General features: G+C 37.7%; 1 protein-coding gene across 3 annotated transcripts in view; it reads right to left on the reverse strand.

Moving 5' to 3' along the window:
• AGO2 (argonaute RISC catalytic component 2) overlaps nucleotides 1-17445 on the reverse strand; it is a 65814-nt gene that overhangs the window by 28485 nt on the left and 19884 nt on the right. For 2 of the 3 annotated variants that reach the window (XM_010584198.1, XM_010584199.1), the window contains exons 3-11: nucleotides 16364-16484; nucleotides 10227-10408; nucleotides 8740-8876; nucleotides 8470-8604; nucleotides 5754-5841; nucleotides 4534-4681; nucleotides 4207-4326; nucleotides 3729-3851; nucleotides 1830-1963 (exon numbers count right to left, since the gene is read on the reverse strand). In XM_010584198.1, coding sequence (XP_010582500.1) covers nucleotides 1830-1963; nucleotides 3729-3851; nucleotides 4207-4326; nucleotides 4534-4681; nucleotides 5754-5841; nucleotides 8470-8604; nucleotides 8740-8876; nucleotides 10227-10408; nucleotides 16364-16484 — 1188 coding nt within the window. The remainder of the gene's footprint in view (nucleotides 1-1829; nucleotides 1964-3728; nucleotides 3852-4206; nucleotides 4327-4533; nucleotides 4682-5753; nucleotides 5842-8469; nucleotides 8605-8739; nucleotides 8877-10226; nucleotides 10409-16363; nucleotides 16485-17445) is intronic. The other variant, XM_010584200.1, reaches the window with a different exon arrangement.

Here is a 17445-nt window from a genome sequence, read left to right on the forward strand (position 1 = left end):
AGGTCTTTAGGGGGGGGGGGATGGATCCACATTGTACACTCAGACTGCTCCTTGATGCAGAACATGGTATGGCAATTGGTGACCATCAAGGAGCATCACTTCAAATATGCACTCCTGATCCAAACTAAAAGACTAGTGCAGATGCACCCAGAGGTGTCCTTCTTTCTTCTTTGGCACTTGGTTTCATGACCAGCACAGTAAACATGATTCCAGGTAGCAATGCCTAACTGACATAAATGCTGACAAAGCCCCTTTTGTTATTTTGGAGTGGATGCCCCAATAGGTGTCTAAAAAGTTGCTTGTCTTCAAAGGGTGCCAGATAATAGTCTTACCCACTAACAGGGTGTGAAGATTTAGTTTCTTCCAAACCTATTGTTAACTTTTATGAATCATAACAGTCTGTGAGCTTCAGCCCTGCAGCTTGTGGCTTCTTGCAGAATATAGGCACGTTAAGCATTTTCCCTGGCAAAGCAGGCACTCACCACTATAAGGCAGAAAGAGTCAGTAGCAGAACATGCAAGTCTAAAAATGCAGAGGTTTTGAGCCTTTAGAAGTCCATCTCTAAGTGTGGTGTCTAAGAGGAAAGTTTCTTTCCTTGTTCTGGACAGGTAAAGCAGGATGTTTTTGAAGACTTTTAGGGATTTTGAAGGTGTTTACTCTGACGGATCTACAGTAGCCAAGTTCCAACTTGCTCAACAAGATGTAACAAGAGGCAACAAGATTCAACTGGATGCAGCCATATTCCTAGTATGAAGAATCTCCTTTCACGGTAAGGAGAAACTCTAAGCCATCAAATAATATTATTTTGGCTCATTATGTTGAAGACTTCTGCCTCTCTCTCAAAACTGACTAACTTCTATGCAGCCTTTCCACTAGAAGCAACAGCATGGAAGGGAAAATTCTCTGGCAGCGTAGTTCCTGCCATGTACCTGGAAAGAACAAGTCCCTAGCTTTACACAGTGGGAAGAAAAGCAAAAGATAAGACTCCCACTGTTCGCTCACAACTTGTTAGGGAAAAATTCCTGAGCTATTTGGCAAATTATCTAAAAGGAACACTGTTATGGCAATACCATTACTATGAAAAATTGCTGTCTTTCATTCACTTTACAAAGGGCAGCTGAGTCACCTGCTAGGGCAGCTGTAAGAGCTGCACTTGCCCATGCATGAAGGGAAAGCAAATGCGTGCAAAAGAAGGAATTAAGATAATCCATCTACACAAGCATGCACACTTTCCCTGATATGAGAACGATAGATATCACTTTTAACAATAGTCTTTTCAACAATCATGTTCCATCCAAATTTGAAAGTTTCATTCAAATGCTCAAAGTCAACAAAACAACTAGCCCTATTCATCTTGCAAATACAGCAACTTGCACGTGATGGTAACTCCAGAGGGTAGAAAGTTTTAGACAAAAGTTGGATTGCTTTTTTAAATAAGTTCTGCACAAATAAATCTATTCTGTATAACCAGGAAAAGAACCTAAGATGACATACATGTTAGCTTTCACTCTTGACAAATAGTGATAAACGCCCATCAATTACCTCATTTCAGTCATCTTAAACTCTGTCCTAAGGCCCCACTGGTCAGAAACCTGCCATATAGCATAAAATGCTTTTGGTAACTGGAGGATTTCACGATGCTAGCGTTGAAATCATATTGGCATCATTCAAAACACAGAGACAGAACTTCAAAAGCATGTACTTAAAGATGTACTGCCATATGTTAAACAACTTAACAAAATATATATTCTAAATAAATAAATAAATGAAATTATGTTATTTCCATACACAATAAATAATAAAATCACCATTTTATGAAACACACTTACTTCAGATGAACTTCAGTGCATTGGCGCTGGGGAGCAAAGCACGCAATTGCCCAAACCTTTATTTCAATTCCAGTGTGAAACTGTTTATTCCTCATGTCCCAGACTCCTTGAACTGGAGTAGCAATTGCTTTATTCTGGAAGTGGAAGGAAAAAAAAAAAAACCACAAAACCAAAACACTAATGCAAAAATTGATTCATGCTAACAAAAAGCAGTTATGCTTCCAATTCCCTCCAACTAGCAGGCTATTTATATTCTCAGGTCTTTCTCTCCACTGTTCAAACATCTATCCTATCTTATAAAGATCATTCTATCACTGTAGCAAGACAGCTTGCTAGCCAGGTGAAAAATAAAGCTCATAAAAATAAAGATCATATTATTCTTTTTTATTGTTGATAGTTTCCTTTGGTTGTATAAATCAGCAGCAGAGAGAAATTACATATGGGTAATAAGTCAGACTAATGCTTGGTATGTAATGTTAACAAGAACGTACATTTCTACAGTGACTTTACAACCACTCAGTGAACTTTCCAAAAGCAACTTAAGTATTATCAGTATTTTACACATCACTAAGTAGAGGCAAATACCGGTTTGATGTCACTCACACAATTCTAGAAAAAAAACGCGAACAAGCTGACAAAAGCTGATCAGTTATTCAACTTTGACCTGCGCAACACTTTTTTTTCCTCCCATCAAGCAGACGTTACTGTGATGGGTTATTTAGAGGACAAGGGATATAATAAGATGACTAAAGTAATTCTGGTGATGTTAATTACCTTAATAAGTATTAGTATCCCGTAGATGTTTTAGACAAGTTACCACGATGTCTGCCTTCTCATTTAGCAGCAACAGCTAAGATTTATAGAAATTTTTCAGGACACACACACAAATTTGGCAATTCATTTTGCAGAGTTGTGTCTGCTGAAGGCAGTACCTCCCCCACTCCGACTTTCCATCATTCATCTGCCATTAAGCTCTTGTTCCCCCTGTTCCCCTGCTGCCAGAACAGTTCATGAGAGCGCTCTCCCTAATCAGGATCAGGCAAAGACAGCTGGGTTATCTTAACCTGTCAGTGAAGGAAGGTTTGAGCTAATATGCCCAATTTTGTCTGAAGAGCTTTAGGTAAAAGATGCAAGATCCTTTCCCATTGCGGGTTTACGGAGGTAGCAGCCCGATTTGTGCATAGGGACAGAAATATCATCAGAAACCTCCACAAATTAAGTTATCCCAGCTACCAAAGCTTTCATCTTGCATAAAAATAAGACACATTACATAACTGATAGAAAAATCCTTTTCTCAAGCTTTTTTTAAAAGACAGTAGGAAGATTATGTCAGAAAGGCCATCTGAAAAGCCATTGTAAAGAAAAAACCTGTGAGTAAATACTCCAACAGGAAGACACAGCTCTAGAGAAAAACATGTTGATAAAGATAATACCTTAAGATAGCTGTCCTAAACACAGCTGCTCCACCCAGGACACTCAAAACCAACTAGAAGTTCACAAAGATTTCAGAGTTAAGGGAGGAAAATGTGAACAGTAATAATTGAAGTTGTCTCTGTTCTTCTCCACACATTGTTTTAAACCACTATTGGCAGGTTTCCTCTTGCAATACACAATAAAACAGTGTGCAAAGGAAAAATACACAAATTTTTCTCTGAAGTTTACATAAATGCACTTTTAACCTAGCTTTACTTTTGGAAATAAAGAAACAATTGAGGGAGATGCAAAATGGCCAGTACATTTAAGGACTTTCAAAACTTACATGTAAGTTCTAAACATTACACCTGTGATGACTTTATCCCATTACATCCAACATCATTAATTTAAAACAACCATATTACAGAAGTTATCGCAGCTGGTAATGGAAGCTATCACAGATTGTACAGTATCTGTTCAACATACCCTGCCTCCATAGAGGATTGAAGGAGGCTGTAGAACTCTGCCAGTCACATCTGTCATTTCATCTTTGACCATTATTCCAAATTCACGAACATAAGGGTCGGTATTAAAACTGGCACTCCGCATCTGAAATTAAAAGGAATTAGGTATTGCAGAAAAAAGAAGTTCTTTTTATAAGATCTAAAACTTCCTGGGATAACCTGTACTTGGGCACAGACCCCTTATATATGGGTGATGCCACACACACCCAGAGCCTCTGTTAATTCCACTTAAAAGGAATTGCCTCAAAATTTGAAATAAAGCACCAAAAAACCCACTTGAAAACCTTTTGTGAGAATGTATTTCTCTGATTAATGGAGAAAGGCTTATAGAAACATGCTCGTAACCTGTGTGTAGTGCACAAACTATTCAGTATCTGCTAATGGCAAGAGAAAAATTAAGTCCATTGCTATGCTTCACTCATCTTCAACAGAACACTCACCAATTTGCTAATCTCCTCTTGACGGTCAGGTGCTGATCTGGCAGTTGCTCGAATCATAGTGGAAGTTTGATTGTCAGTGAGTTTCTTTATGCATCTTTGTCCTGCCACTATGTTGCACACCTAAAATATCCCCGCACAAAGGAAGTTAAAAAACACAATGCAACTGGTTTTTGGTTTGGGCCCACCCCACCCCCGTTGCTGCACTACTCAGTTTCTCAGTTTCTAAAATTGGCTACTCAAAAAACAGTCTGTCAACATTTGAGCCTTTTCACCTCTAACCCCCTTCCCCCATTCCCAGAATACAGTATTATCTAAAAGTTTACTTGCCTCCAGAGGAAGGTATGTGTGTTTCTGCTCCTGTCCAACTTGTAAACATGGAAGGTGAGGATAGCGTAAAACTAATTTGTGCCTGTCCTTAAAATACTGAGCTACAGTGCATTCAACTGTTTGTCCATTCTCCTGCTGAAGTGGGAATCTATTGGAAATCAAATATGAAAATAAGCCATTACTTTATGTAGAATACTTTCCCACACTTGCTCAATACACTTGGCACAAGTTAAGCTCACTGATGATTTAAGCTATCTTGCTGAAATGATGTAAAGTGTACTTCTATAATTAAGACTCTACCATTGGCACTACCATGTGTCTTCTAACAGTACCACAGAAGGCTGTTTCTCTAACGTTGGTAATACCTGAAGCTGTAACTTAAGTTTCCTAAGAGTGGGTGCCTTTGAGACAAAGACTAATGTTTTCTGCTTATTTGGGAGACTTGCAGTACTACATTTTATGATATGCCACGCACAGAAAATAGTAAGCCTACTCTAAGAGTTGCAAAACCAATTATTGCTTCAGAAATGCATTTCTGTCTGTACATTACAAGCATATCTCCATATATGCACACACATTTGCATATACTTACATCAAGGTGGCACGAATATTGTCTTTTCATTAATATAATACATCACTGAAAGAGCATGAAACAAAGCCCAAACAATTAAATAACAGATTTAGATACTGATCAGTTATCACCTTGTATAAAAGCTGGTATCAGTTTTGTTCCTTATATTACTTTCTTAAAAATGGGAATAAATACCTCCATATTCAAGCTATCTGCAAATCTCTGGTTAGTGATTAAAAATAAACATTTTTTCCAGAGGAGAAATAGATTGGTAATAAGCAAGATTAGAAATCTGATCCCAGTTGGCACTACTTTTCTACTCAACAGTTCTGGGAAACACTACCCTACCAATAGGGCTCCCTGTTATTCCAATGTTGAAGAAATCTGTAAATGAAAAAACAAACAAACTAACCAAACCCCACAGAGTTAAAACAAAGTGATTGGTTCAAATATCATGACATTCATTATAGAATAAAAATAGAACAAAAAGAACAGCAAAATTAGGAAAACACTTTGAGACATATTTTAAAAGTGTTGACCAAAGAAAGTATCATTTTTCAGGACAACTTTTCTTATGTCAGTAAGGCAGGCAAAATACTTTTCCAGCCTGAGATTAAACATAAGCTTAAAAAGAAGCAAAATACTTTACGTTTGGTGACTTGCTGGTCGTCTGGTGACATTGCACACTCTGTACTTCCTTTTCATTTGTCCACAGTGTGTTATCTCCACCTTTAGACCTAAAAATTGGAAAACACGTATCACCAATTCTTCCAAATGGAGGTGTCAGCCCCCTAAAATGCTACACCAGACCACTTAAACTATGCAGTAAAACTAGTCACTAGGTAGCACGTTCTCCAAGCACCACAGGTTACACCAGACAGAACTCAAAAAAACAATTTATAGTCTTAAAATTCAAAAACCCTGAGCTTCAGCCAAAGTTCCACAAAGAATTTTAGAGACAAAATGAAACCCGAAAGCCCCAAGAGGTTGCAGATGAAGTTGAATGCATTCAGTGAATTCCAATTCTATACCTCTAAGGAAGTCCAGGATGGCGGAAGAAAAAAAAGGGCACACAACCTCCTTGAAACAAAAAGCTCATTTATACTTTATGTCTAAACATATGGTGTCTGTGAGACCTCCAACTATTGCAAGCAACCCTCAACTAATGAACTGGGGCAGGAGAGGGGGAAAATACCCATACAGCCTCTAGGAGCCCATGGGAATGAGGCCATAGGGCTTTATTCTTCCTGAAGACAAACATCTGTTGCAAACCCCACCAGGACAAAAGCTAAGCCCACCTGAAAGCCAATAACTTCTAGAAGAACAAATTATCCACCCCAAACCCGCACAACAGCTACTTGTGAAGAAGTGTTTCTAATTTACCATTACCCACAAATACAAGCTTGAATGCAGCATTTTCATTTATATTACTTTCATGCTCAGGCAGAAACAGATGTATGTGGACTTGGAATAGGAAAGAGGGGGCTGTAGGGAAAAATTCCTTATGTACCTGCACGTGTATATAAACTCAGGCTGCTGCTGAATAAGAGTGCATATTTCTCCTATCTGTCAAAGGCACTAATAACTTGCCAAACATACTACCCTCTCCACATCATTTATTACAGCTCGAAGTGCCATCTACTATAAAACCTTCAATAAATATCAAGTTTTCATTAATACCTCTGAAATCTGTATCATAGTATTTTTATTAAAAGATAAACTGTTACCTCAATACCTCAATTTACAACTAGCTTTGCTGCAAATTCAAGATGACTTCTTCTATCTGAAGAATGAAAATCCTCACAGAAAAAAAAAATGACAACAGCAGCCAGCAATTCAGTGCCCCATTATTTTTTCCAAAACATTTACAACCAGTACAAACTCAGGATTTATTTATACTTTTCTTCCTAAAAGAATTCTAGTTGGGCAAAGGTGATTTTGTGGACATTTTGTGGAAACAAGGAAGCTGCGTGATAGATATTTGGAGCTTGTTTTTCTTTTTTAATTTGCTTGCTTTCTATCTAGCATATCATGAAGGAAAGACCTCGATTTTCCAGAAGAAGCCTTCAGTGAACAAAACCAGTAATGTTCCTCCCTCCTGCTCTTTGATTCAGTCATTACATATTTGAATAGCTGTAATTTACTTCCAGGACAGTAAATGTATGGAATATACCTAAGTATGCAAAAACACATTGCTAAATTATTGGTAAAATCCGGAATATGAAAATCTTGACATTAGCAATTGGAAAAATGCAAGATCCGGTAATTTAAAAAAAAACTTAAATCCCAGTCTTTGTAAACAATTTGAGATCATCAAATTAGGAACTAGAGTATCTTTGTCATGGAACTGGGACTGGCACTACCAGGTCATTTCAAAAGTAAAAAATATGAAATTTTTCTATTTCTAACTGTTAACTCATATTTAGAGATGGAGGTACTTTAAGAAGAGTAAAGCACTACAGTATATATAACTGCTAAATACAATAAAGCACTATTCATTTAGGAAGATAAATTGGTTTTAAGGAGACTGACATAGTAAGGGATGCTGCTCTACATGCTAAAAAGAGAAGATCTCAGTAGTACTTCTACACTGAAATGTTCCCAGATGCCAACACACACCAGTAACTTCGACATGACACAATCAAGTGGTGGTGAGGCACACACACACACACAAAAAAAAAAAAAAAAAAAAGTATGTCAAGAGAACCTATTCTTAAATGAGGAGAAGCTTGTACAAGTCACAAGCCAGTAACTAATCTCACTAAAACAAATCATCATCCATCTGCTAGAAAGTTTTAGTTCAGCCCATCACTTAAGAGTAAAACATATCATCTTCATTGTTTCACTAAAGCCCTTTCATTAAGGGCAAAGCTAATTAAACTACACCACAGGCAAAATGCACACACACACGTAGTTACCACAGATTCTTGAATATGTGATAATCTACTTATGTGTATACCTGAGCCCTAAATGTGGCTGGTTCAATAAATAAACTCACTTAACTCTTTGTACTAGTGACACATCAAATCTAAAGCCACATGCTTCCCTGAAGTGACCCAACTTTGCTTATATTCACAAAGTGACTCTGTCAAGCTACAGAGATTAACCGTAGTAAGAAAAAAGGACCAGCAGACTGAAACATAACATTGATCAGTAGAATTCTGAAAGTCTTGAAATACATGTAAGTAATAAAATGATTCTTGCCTCTTAGTTCTGATTAAAAAAAAAAAAAAAAAAAAGAATGCGCACTGTTTGTTGTGATAGCTGTCTCCCAATAAGGCAACTGCTATATGAAACATTTTGAACATGTAGTGGTAACATATCATCAGACAGAATAAAGCAGTTTTATGTAATTCAATTATTACCTTTTATTTCTTTGGTAAACTTTACCCTTTGGGAATCTGTCAGAGGTTTTTGTTGTTCTTCAATACTTTTGAAGTCCAAAACTTCACATACAAACTCGATAACTGGCTGTGCTTTGTAAAATGCTGTTGCAGATACTGTGGACAAAAACGTCAATGTTCTATTACAACAATACTGAGGAAATTTCTAAGAAATCCAAGAAATGGAACTATATTTTTGTCCTTCCATTGAAAGAGAAAGAAGGAACAAAAAAAGATTTTTATAGGACTTACCATCAATATTTAACATCATTTTCCATAGTGAAGGTCTGACTGATTGATGGAAGCCAAACCAAACTTCTCTGCCACCCCCCAATGGATTTGAGCACCCTTCTGATGCTGTAAAAAAAGACCGCCCCACAGGAGTATATCTGCAATAAAGAAAATAAATTCAGATCATAAAACTGAAGCAAAAAAAAAATTGCAATAAAGCCGTAACTAATGCAAATTCCTATTCACAAAAGCACAGAAATGTCAGTGTTTGAAATTACCAATAATCTGAGATTCCTGTCAGGACTCACGTTACACGTCTCAAAATCCAGCTAGTTACAGTAAGAAACAAGCTACTACTCATGTTTGTTTAAATTTATTTTCAGTATACTCCTTACTATACCTACTAATTCAAACAAAAAGCATTAATAACTTTTTTTGTACTCTATTAAAAATTCAGCTACGCTTCAGTAAGAAAATAATTTTAAAACTCTGTTATTAAAACAACAACAATGTAATAATCTCTCCCTTTACTTGTGCATAGCTGCCTCTGAAATCCATGGAAACTTTGCATGGGTAAACAACTGATCTAACATATTTTTGATGCCTCTCATCTTGGTAATTCAGTACTGCACACTTAATATCAAACTAATCAAAACCAGCGCCAATATGCTTCTCTGAACAAAGATGTATGACTAACTAGTCTGGGCTGTTTTCTATGTTGCAAAACCTGACTAAAGTGATTTTTTTTTTTTTTTAAATCCTTAATGTGAGGATAAAGTCAATGTAATATAAGGCCATTTAAAGATATTTACATAAATTTAACTTATTTTCTCTGTTTAGCCCTTCAAAATAGGAAAGTTCAGCCCTATTAGGCTTTGTTCTTTACTTTCCAATTAAATCTAATTTGAACAGTGGTCTTAAGCGACTTGTTTCATGGCAGCAGAATTAAACCCAGTATCTCTTGGGTTTGACTGCAAATGCTATAGATCCCACTTGCTTGGAAAAAACCCCAAATAATTTTCAAGCTTTTCTTTTCTATAAAAATAGCCATACTGGGTGACATCAATATCCCCCTAGCACAGTAACCTTTGTACAAAATTGGCAACAAACATCTGCCCAAGGACACATAGGAACAGGGTAACAAGTTTTAAAACCACCCTTAAACATCTACCAACCTCCAACTACTTTCCATTCAGGGAGGACTTCCTTCTCTGAGGCCTACAGAGAAACGGGGTACGAGTGAGATGGCAGGGCACCCCCGACCTGAGAGCACACAAACATGGAGTGAGTCTGAAGACCAGTGGGGAAAGGGACTTGTGTCCAGGCTGGAGGCTCCTAATTCCACCGGATGAGCAGAAAAGCACCGTGTTGCCTCTTGCCTGAGTATGCCATCTGCCAGCTAGCTATTATTTTGGTTGAGCTATGAAAGCACATCCTACCCAAAAAGCCACTGAAGCGATTCAGATAACAATGCAACCTCCTAAACAACGTCAAGGTCTTCCCCTCACCTCATGGAAGGCAAGTGCCTCATCACTACATCCAGTGCCTGGATGGTTTCAAACGGGACACTTGGCAGCCGACCAGAAAGAGCATCATGTAAAGCCTGCAAACTCACACAGGACATCCACTTTATAGCCACCTTAAATATTCTGTCCTTTCCTTCTCCTGGCAGCGTGACCTCCAGCTCCACCTGCAACAATGCCAAACAACAAACCAAGATGATTCTTTCCATTTAAAGGGGAAATTGGAAGGGGCTTGGAAGGGACGATGGATTCCTCTGAACAGCGCTATAAAGCATGGGAGGAGACAAAAAGCAATGATGAAGAAACAACATATATTAGGTACAGCCTCTTTTTACAGCTAGATCTTTCCAAAGGTGTATTTCAGAAAGCTGGTGTGCTTCCCAACTGGCACCTATCTCCCTCTTGGAGGCAACATTATAATTTGAAAGTGCTTGCGTAGAACTGGGAGGTCTCAGTGAAGATCCGATAACCTGATTTTGGATACCCAACACATACTAATGTATCACCGCTCATGTCAGCTCCTGCATGCCTAAAATAAAACAAGGTCTGTCACTACCTGCCAAGATTCATGAATTTCTGGTATTCGCTCTCTAGAGCACCGGAGTGCTCTGTATACTATTACTGTAGACATAGTTCAAATGAGAGAAAATAAAATCCACAAGGAGCTTTCAAAAAAAAAAAAAAAAAAAAAACACACACCACCTCCACCCCCCAAAACAAAAAAAACCCCACAAAACCCACCAGCCCAAACCCCTCTGATTTTATACCAAAGAAAGAATAAATGATGACCCCCAAGTACTAGGGATGCTATCAGGCAGGAAACAGGGGCACATTATGCCCTACGTTGAATTTTTTTCTCTAAGAAACTCTGGCGAACTACATTATGGTAAATTACTTTAGCCGATTACTTCTAATTACATGTGATGCTGATCTCTCCTCTTTACTAAAACAAAGAAAGCCTGAGCACTGAAGTTCATAAACCAACTAAAATTAAGGCTTGTCTGAAATGATTAGCAGTTCTGGGAGTGACTACAAGAAATAACAAGATCAGAGTATCCTTTGTGCTGGATATAAACAAAAGCATTGCATTTTCCTGCCCTAGGGAGCTTACAATTTAAATATAAAAGACATCCACTTAAAAGACAAACTGTAATTAGTGGGCCAGCAAAAATAATACATGGGTAACGGTGAGCTAATATATGCAATCATCTGGTCTTTTGCGATAGTTAGCTTCTTCAGTCAAAAAAAAGGAAGGAAAGATAAAACACAAATAATAAGCCTTACTGTACCCCCCAAAAATGACAATTTATAGTAGGCAGTCAAAATTAGTATTACAGCCACATCCCTCCTCTAGTACAAACATCATTCACCAGGAGACTCGAGCAAAGGAAGGAGCTGTATGGCTGTGGGAAGGCAACAGGAACTGGAGTCTGGTAATTGTGGGGTCGCTGGTCTGAATCTGGCCTGTAAGATTAACTCTACTGAAAAGCTGTGCAAATAAAGGTACAGGTTTTCAGCTGACACAGCTTGAAAGCCTTCTATGAAGACTTTTTTTCCACTACACCATCAAAAAGTCTTCAACTTGCATCTCATTTACAGCAGATGGAAGATGTCTGTTGCACCTGAGTAGCATTTTCCTTTAAACTTCTCTCCTCCTCCAAATCAAGTTTCATAATTTCTATTATTCCTGATACTGTTAATAAGCAACTGATCTGATTATTAACAACTTTGGTACCCTTAATTAAAAAAAAAAAAATCATTTTATTTTTTCCCCCCTCCTGGTTTCAATTCACAAACCTCCTTCGCCATGATGGAATGGAAAAAGATAAGTAACAGGACTACCTGTGTTGCAGTATCTGTGTCCCTGGTGGAAATAAAAGACCGAGGATTGAAGAATTTCTATTCCAGTTGCTAGACTGCAAATACCGATTAAGTTTAGCATAGCTGTGATGGTGAATTCATACTGCTGAATTTGGCCCAAACAGTTTTTGCTGCTGGGTCTAACTCCACTTCAAAACAGTTGAATTAAGAGTCACTGCTCAAATAAATAAGGTTTAAATCTAACTTTCCAGGTTTTCTTCCTTTAATATCTCACCTGAACTACATGCTGTGAAGAGTTTATGTTTAAAAAAAAAAAATAAAGATACATTAGGACCAAAAAATATGTCCTTAATCCACATCCACAAGATCCCATATACTCTTAGGCACTGCTAATCAGAATTTAATCGCTCAGTACTATTTTATTTATCCCACTCTATATTTTTAAGGGCAAATGAACACGCTCATGTTTGAGAGAGTAAGCAAAATATGGAAAGTTTCAAGACAAAGTAGTTTTAAATAGGAATTTTACCATGTACTTTACTATTAAGAATAAACTCTAAAGCCAAATTTAATGTTTGATTTACTACAGTTTTACCAGGTGTAATCTATATCCAAAGAAAAAATTTACTACTCAGCCACTAACCTACTATCTGCTAGACACATTGCTAAATTGCAAAACAGCAGACATAATTTTGTAGCTTAAGGAATTAAGTGAAAGGGAAGTTACTGTAGGGACGTTAAAAATCATTAAGCCTGTGGAAAAATTTGATAACCATTCTTAAAAAGAATAGCTCTTGTAGCTTATGTAGTCTGATCAACTCAAACAAGTCAGCATATCACTGTTTAACAATAATAAAAATTAAGCTTGACCATATGTTTCTGTGGAATTCTTAGTACTCCTTCTCTATAAAATATACGTAACGCTATGTGATTATTTTGTCATGTTTTGAGAACACAATATACCTTTTCTCTATTAATCTAAGAGCTTTTCCTTCCCAGGGATTCAGAGGAAAACAGATGCACAGTTTCCAATCAAATACCCAGGTGCCTATCTCCCATGAACTTGTTTGGAAATCTCAAACTATGGATGTAAGAAAGAGGTCTGCTTCTATCATGTACAGAGTCATTACCAGTACTTCAGATAGACAAAGTCAAGAGGAGTAAGGTTGTGGTCATAGGCAGGATTAACACTTTCCTTCTGAAAAAAGAGAACAGCAGTAGGATTTTTGTATCAAACTGCAGCTTGGTTCACTCTTAATTACTGTTTTTCTAATGAAAGACTGCTTAAGATGTATGTTAACATACATCAGTTGTTCTTGAATCTTGCTAGGTAAGAAAACTTTCAAGTTCAGTTAAAATTTAACTCTAGCTCTTAAAGGTACAAGGACATTTTAGGGCAATAACACAGTAATGCAGCAGTTGAGTACAAAGCCACAGTCAGAGGTGACCTGGGCTTTCTCTTAGAACCTACGAGGAAAGAGGAGACTATTAATCTTCATACCTTGACAGTGTCCTATACATTTCTTTCTGCTCAATGTGTACAAGTAAAAACTAAGAAATTTTCTGTTAATATTTACATATTGCATGTTTGTTCCAAAAGGCCTAAAGAAATGAAGGAAGGAAAGAGTGAAAACAAGGTACAATAAGGAAGGAATGAAAATAGGTATGATAACCATGAAGGCCAAGCAGAAAAGTATTTATATAATAGAAGAAGTTATAAAAGAAGCAAGGTTGTCAGCAAGGACACAAAAAAAACCCAAACCCCAGAACAACCACCACCACCAAGAGATGAGGACAGAGTGCATTAATTAAGTTAAAGAGCAACAGGAGGGGGGGATAAAAATGTTGGCAATTTGGTTTCAGCCTTCTGTTTAGCATCAGTTCTTCCACTACCGATGCACACTGCAAGTAAATCAAGGTCTTCTCCCACTTAGATTAAGGTTCATCTATTAATCACTGTATGTTCATGAATCTTTTCAATATGATCCTAAATGTAATCAGATGTGCAGTAAACTTGCTACATTTGTTATGTACAGAACAGCCAAAGAAAACCCCAAAGAAACCTAATCTAATTATGCTGGAGGAAAGTCCTAATACCTACAAGCTTTAAACTGGTTTAAACCACGCTTAAACTAATTTAGCGCCATGTAAAAGTTTCCTTCATTAAGTTAAATTTCCCCTCGTCTGATTTAAACCAGCTGAAGATTTATCTCTATTAGCTCTTTCCTCCAAGGTAATAACATTAATATATGTACGGCAGAACAACTGACAAAGTCCTATATCCCATGGGAAATAGGGAAAAATGTGTGTATTAAAAGCGAGCTTAAATGTGAGCCACAGATGAAACTATCTGAACCATCTTGTGCCAACCTCCACTAAAAAGTTTCCTTAGTGACCACCTTTTGCAAATGATAGTCACTCTCGCTAGATAGTTCTGTCCCACCCAAAATGGTTAACATCATTAATGTCAGCCTTCTCCCAGCTGTACACGACAACATTCATTTACGTGGACACAAAGGAATTGGGGCATCAAAAGCATTTCCTGCTGACACACTGTCACTAGACTTCATTTTTACCATGTATGATTTAGTATATGTGGGCTTTAAAATCCAAAGCATGAAGAATCAAGTCCTATTTGGTCAGCAGGCATTCAGACACAGAAGGAACAGGAGGAGGAGGTCATCTCATCCAGTTCCCAATGAGAGTAGGGTCAACTTGCATCTCACAAAGTCTCATTAGATCCAAGGATTAATGTGATCCCAGTTTGTTTATCTTCCAAAGATAAACAATTTTTCATTTACCTTTACCTACTAAATGTAGAACTTCATACTTGTCATAAAATATTGTCAGTCATCCACAAGTTAGAAAGTTTTATAGTTATAAGGTAACTCTGCATGCATTCAGAGAAATTGTTTAAACCCCTAGGAGACACTCATCAAGTATTATTCCACCTTTGGCAAATACTTTGCAATCTTTTTTGTCAAATCTGTAGGAACTGGAATACTGTATGTGAAAGCAATTAAAAAAATCAAATCTCTAATACTTTTAATGATTCCTTTATAGTTTTCCCAGATGTTACCTTATTAGTTAATGAAAAATAATTAAGACTGAGTAGAGACTGAGCTTTACTGCATGACATTCACTTAAATACATTTGGGGGAGATAAAAATTACACATATGAGATTAAGAGCTTGATTCAGGTAGAACTATTAACTATGCCAAGCACTGCACAAGCATACAATACGAGACAGCAAAGGACAGCATGAACTATTTTATAGCACACTGCTACTGAATTTCAGAAGACTTGAGCTCTCTTCCCAGTTTTATAACAACCAAGTTTCCACATTTCTCTGTATTTCCCTTTCCCCCTTACATTTTACTTTTGTGCACTTAGGTTGTAGTCAACTTCTATGGGACACAACATTCTTCACCTGCACCCACAGCAAAAGGTTAAAATGGCCTCTGGGAACTACCGTAGTACAAACAAGTAGTAAGAATGACTGTATCCTCAAGTGTTCCATCTAAATAAAAAAAGCCACAGAAAATTCAATCTGATATTAGACCACAGATGTGTAGGCTAAATTATTTTATAGGGTTTGTGTGTTAGCATGTTCCAGCACAGTCCCTTCTACTTCACCAGTCAATGAGCACAGATATGGGTACTCTTTGCAGCTACAACCAGAGTGACCAAAGAGGTCACCACCCCACATACAGAGCCAGCAAACAGAACATGCGAGTCCTCTTCAATTGCCCGAGGGCTAAGCTAGCAGGTCTTAACCTGTGCAGTTTAAGTTAATTTGGCTCTCATGTCGTAAAGGATTAGGGAAGAGGTTCCATACAGGCAATGGAGGGATGGAGGAGTTTCTTTCAGCTAGTGGATAGCAAGAATCAGCTTACAGTGGGCTTTGATGAGATTAACGAGCTGACACAACAGCTTGCTGCTGCCCAGAGGGGTGCTTCCACTCCCCTCTCCCAAACTCAACTGTGCTTGCACTTTCTCCCTAGTGCCAGTACGGAGCTTGTCCACTGTCTTGGGCAGTTGATCCAGCTCACCAAACCAGCAGAAACCACGCAAGTGGGGAGAAAGAGAGGGAGGAAAAGAGGGATATAGAAAGGGGAGCAAGCATTTTGAGGGCAACAAGCTCACGCTTCTGTCCTGGCAAACCACACGCTGAGCAAAGTGGCAACAGAAGGAGAAATCTATTCCAGAAATATAAAATCAGTTTCTATCAGTTATCAAAAAGGCTCTGCAAATATTACATTAAAATCTCCAATTAGAAACTTCTCTATTTAAAACTTACTTTATCTCTCCCAATGGGAAGTGGCATGGCTGTATAAAGGTTTTTTCTTCCATCAAACACCGGTTTGCGATCCCCAAAAATCTGGGTTTTAAAGTGCTGAACCATATGCTCCACTATTTCTCTGAAAGTACAAAAAGATTACGTTAATTCAACTTTTTACTTTTAAGTAGCAGATGAACTCTAATGCTAATATCTATGAATAGAGGCACTAGGCAAATGAAAGGTTTGTCCACTGTCGGGTATTAAAGGCAAGATTTGTTTGACTGATCTGAATTAAAACAACCTTTTCACAGACTAAACTGTTTTCTTAAAGCAGCTATTTTTAGCTTTTTCAGATTGAAACTTTCCTTCCTCTTTTCTGTGATGTACTGAAAGTGGTAAAGCGAAAGCTCATTTTGAGCTTGAGAGAGCATGAGAGGTGCTTGGTATTCCCTGGGGGCTTCTGCTCCCCTGTCCTACAGCCCTTTCTGCAGATGACCTTGGGCCAAAAGCTCAGCAACCTGAGAAGCTTTCAAAAAAACAAACAAACAAAATCATTATCCAAGCCTACAGCCTTAGTGTAAGGACAATAGTTCTGTGATGACAGTGATATCCAAACTTTTTGCATCGCACTGAAAAAGAGTACTTTTAAATGTAATTTTTTCATGTATGCAACAAAACTGGGATCCATCCAACAAACCTGGGTATACACATTCACTGGAACCTGTACATATTAAAAATACATATTCATTTAATTAAGCATAGCTGGAATTAGGTTGCACATTTGTATGAATGAGGTAACCACTCACAAAGCTCTTGTCAAACCACAGTGTTTACACACTGGTCATGCAAAGCAGTTCACCAGCTGATGAGAGGTCTGTTGGAATAACAACACCCTTTGATGCCAAAGGTCTTTGGTCCAAATGTCCCAAAGAGACATCCTTCAGGCTATCTGTATCACAAGGCTGTAAAATCCAAAATCCATCAGCAGTCTGCAATACACTGCCTACAAGATCCTTAACGTACAGCTTGGGGCTAAAGGGCATTAAGAAGTTAAACTGACACAGAAAGGAAACCACAGCATACTCTTTCTTCAGCATTAT

Source organism: Haliaeetus leucocephalus, unplaced genomic scaffold (genome assembly GCF_000737465.1).
Source record: "Haliaeetus leucocephalus isolate CR32 unplaced genomic scaffold, Haliaeetus_leucocephalus-4.0 Scaffold953, whole genome shotgun sequence".
Classification (NCBI taxonomy): domain Eukaryota; kingdom Metazoa; phylum Chordata; class Aves; order Accipitriformes; family Accipitridae; genus Haliaeetus; species Haliaeetus leucocephalus.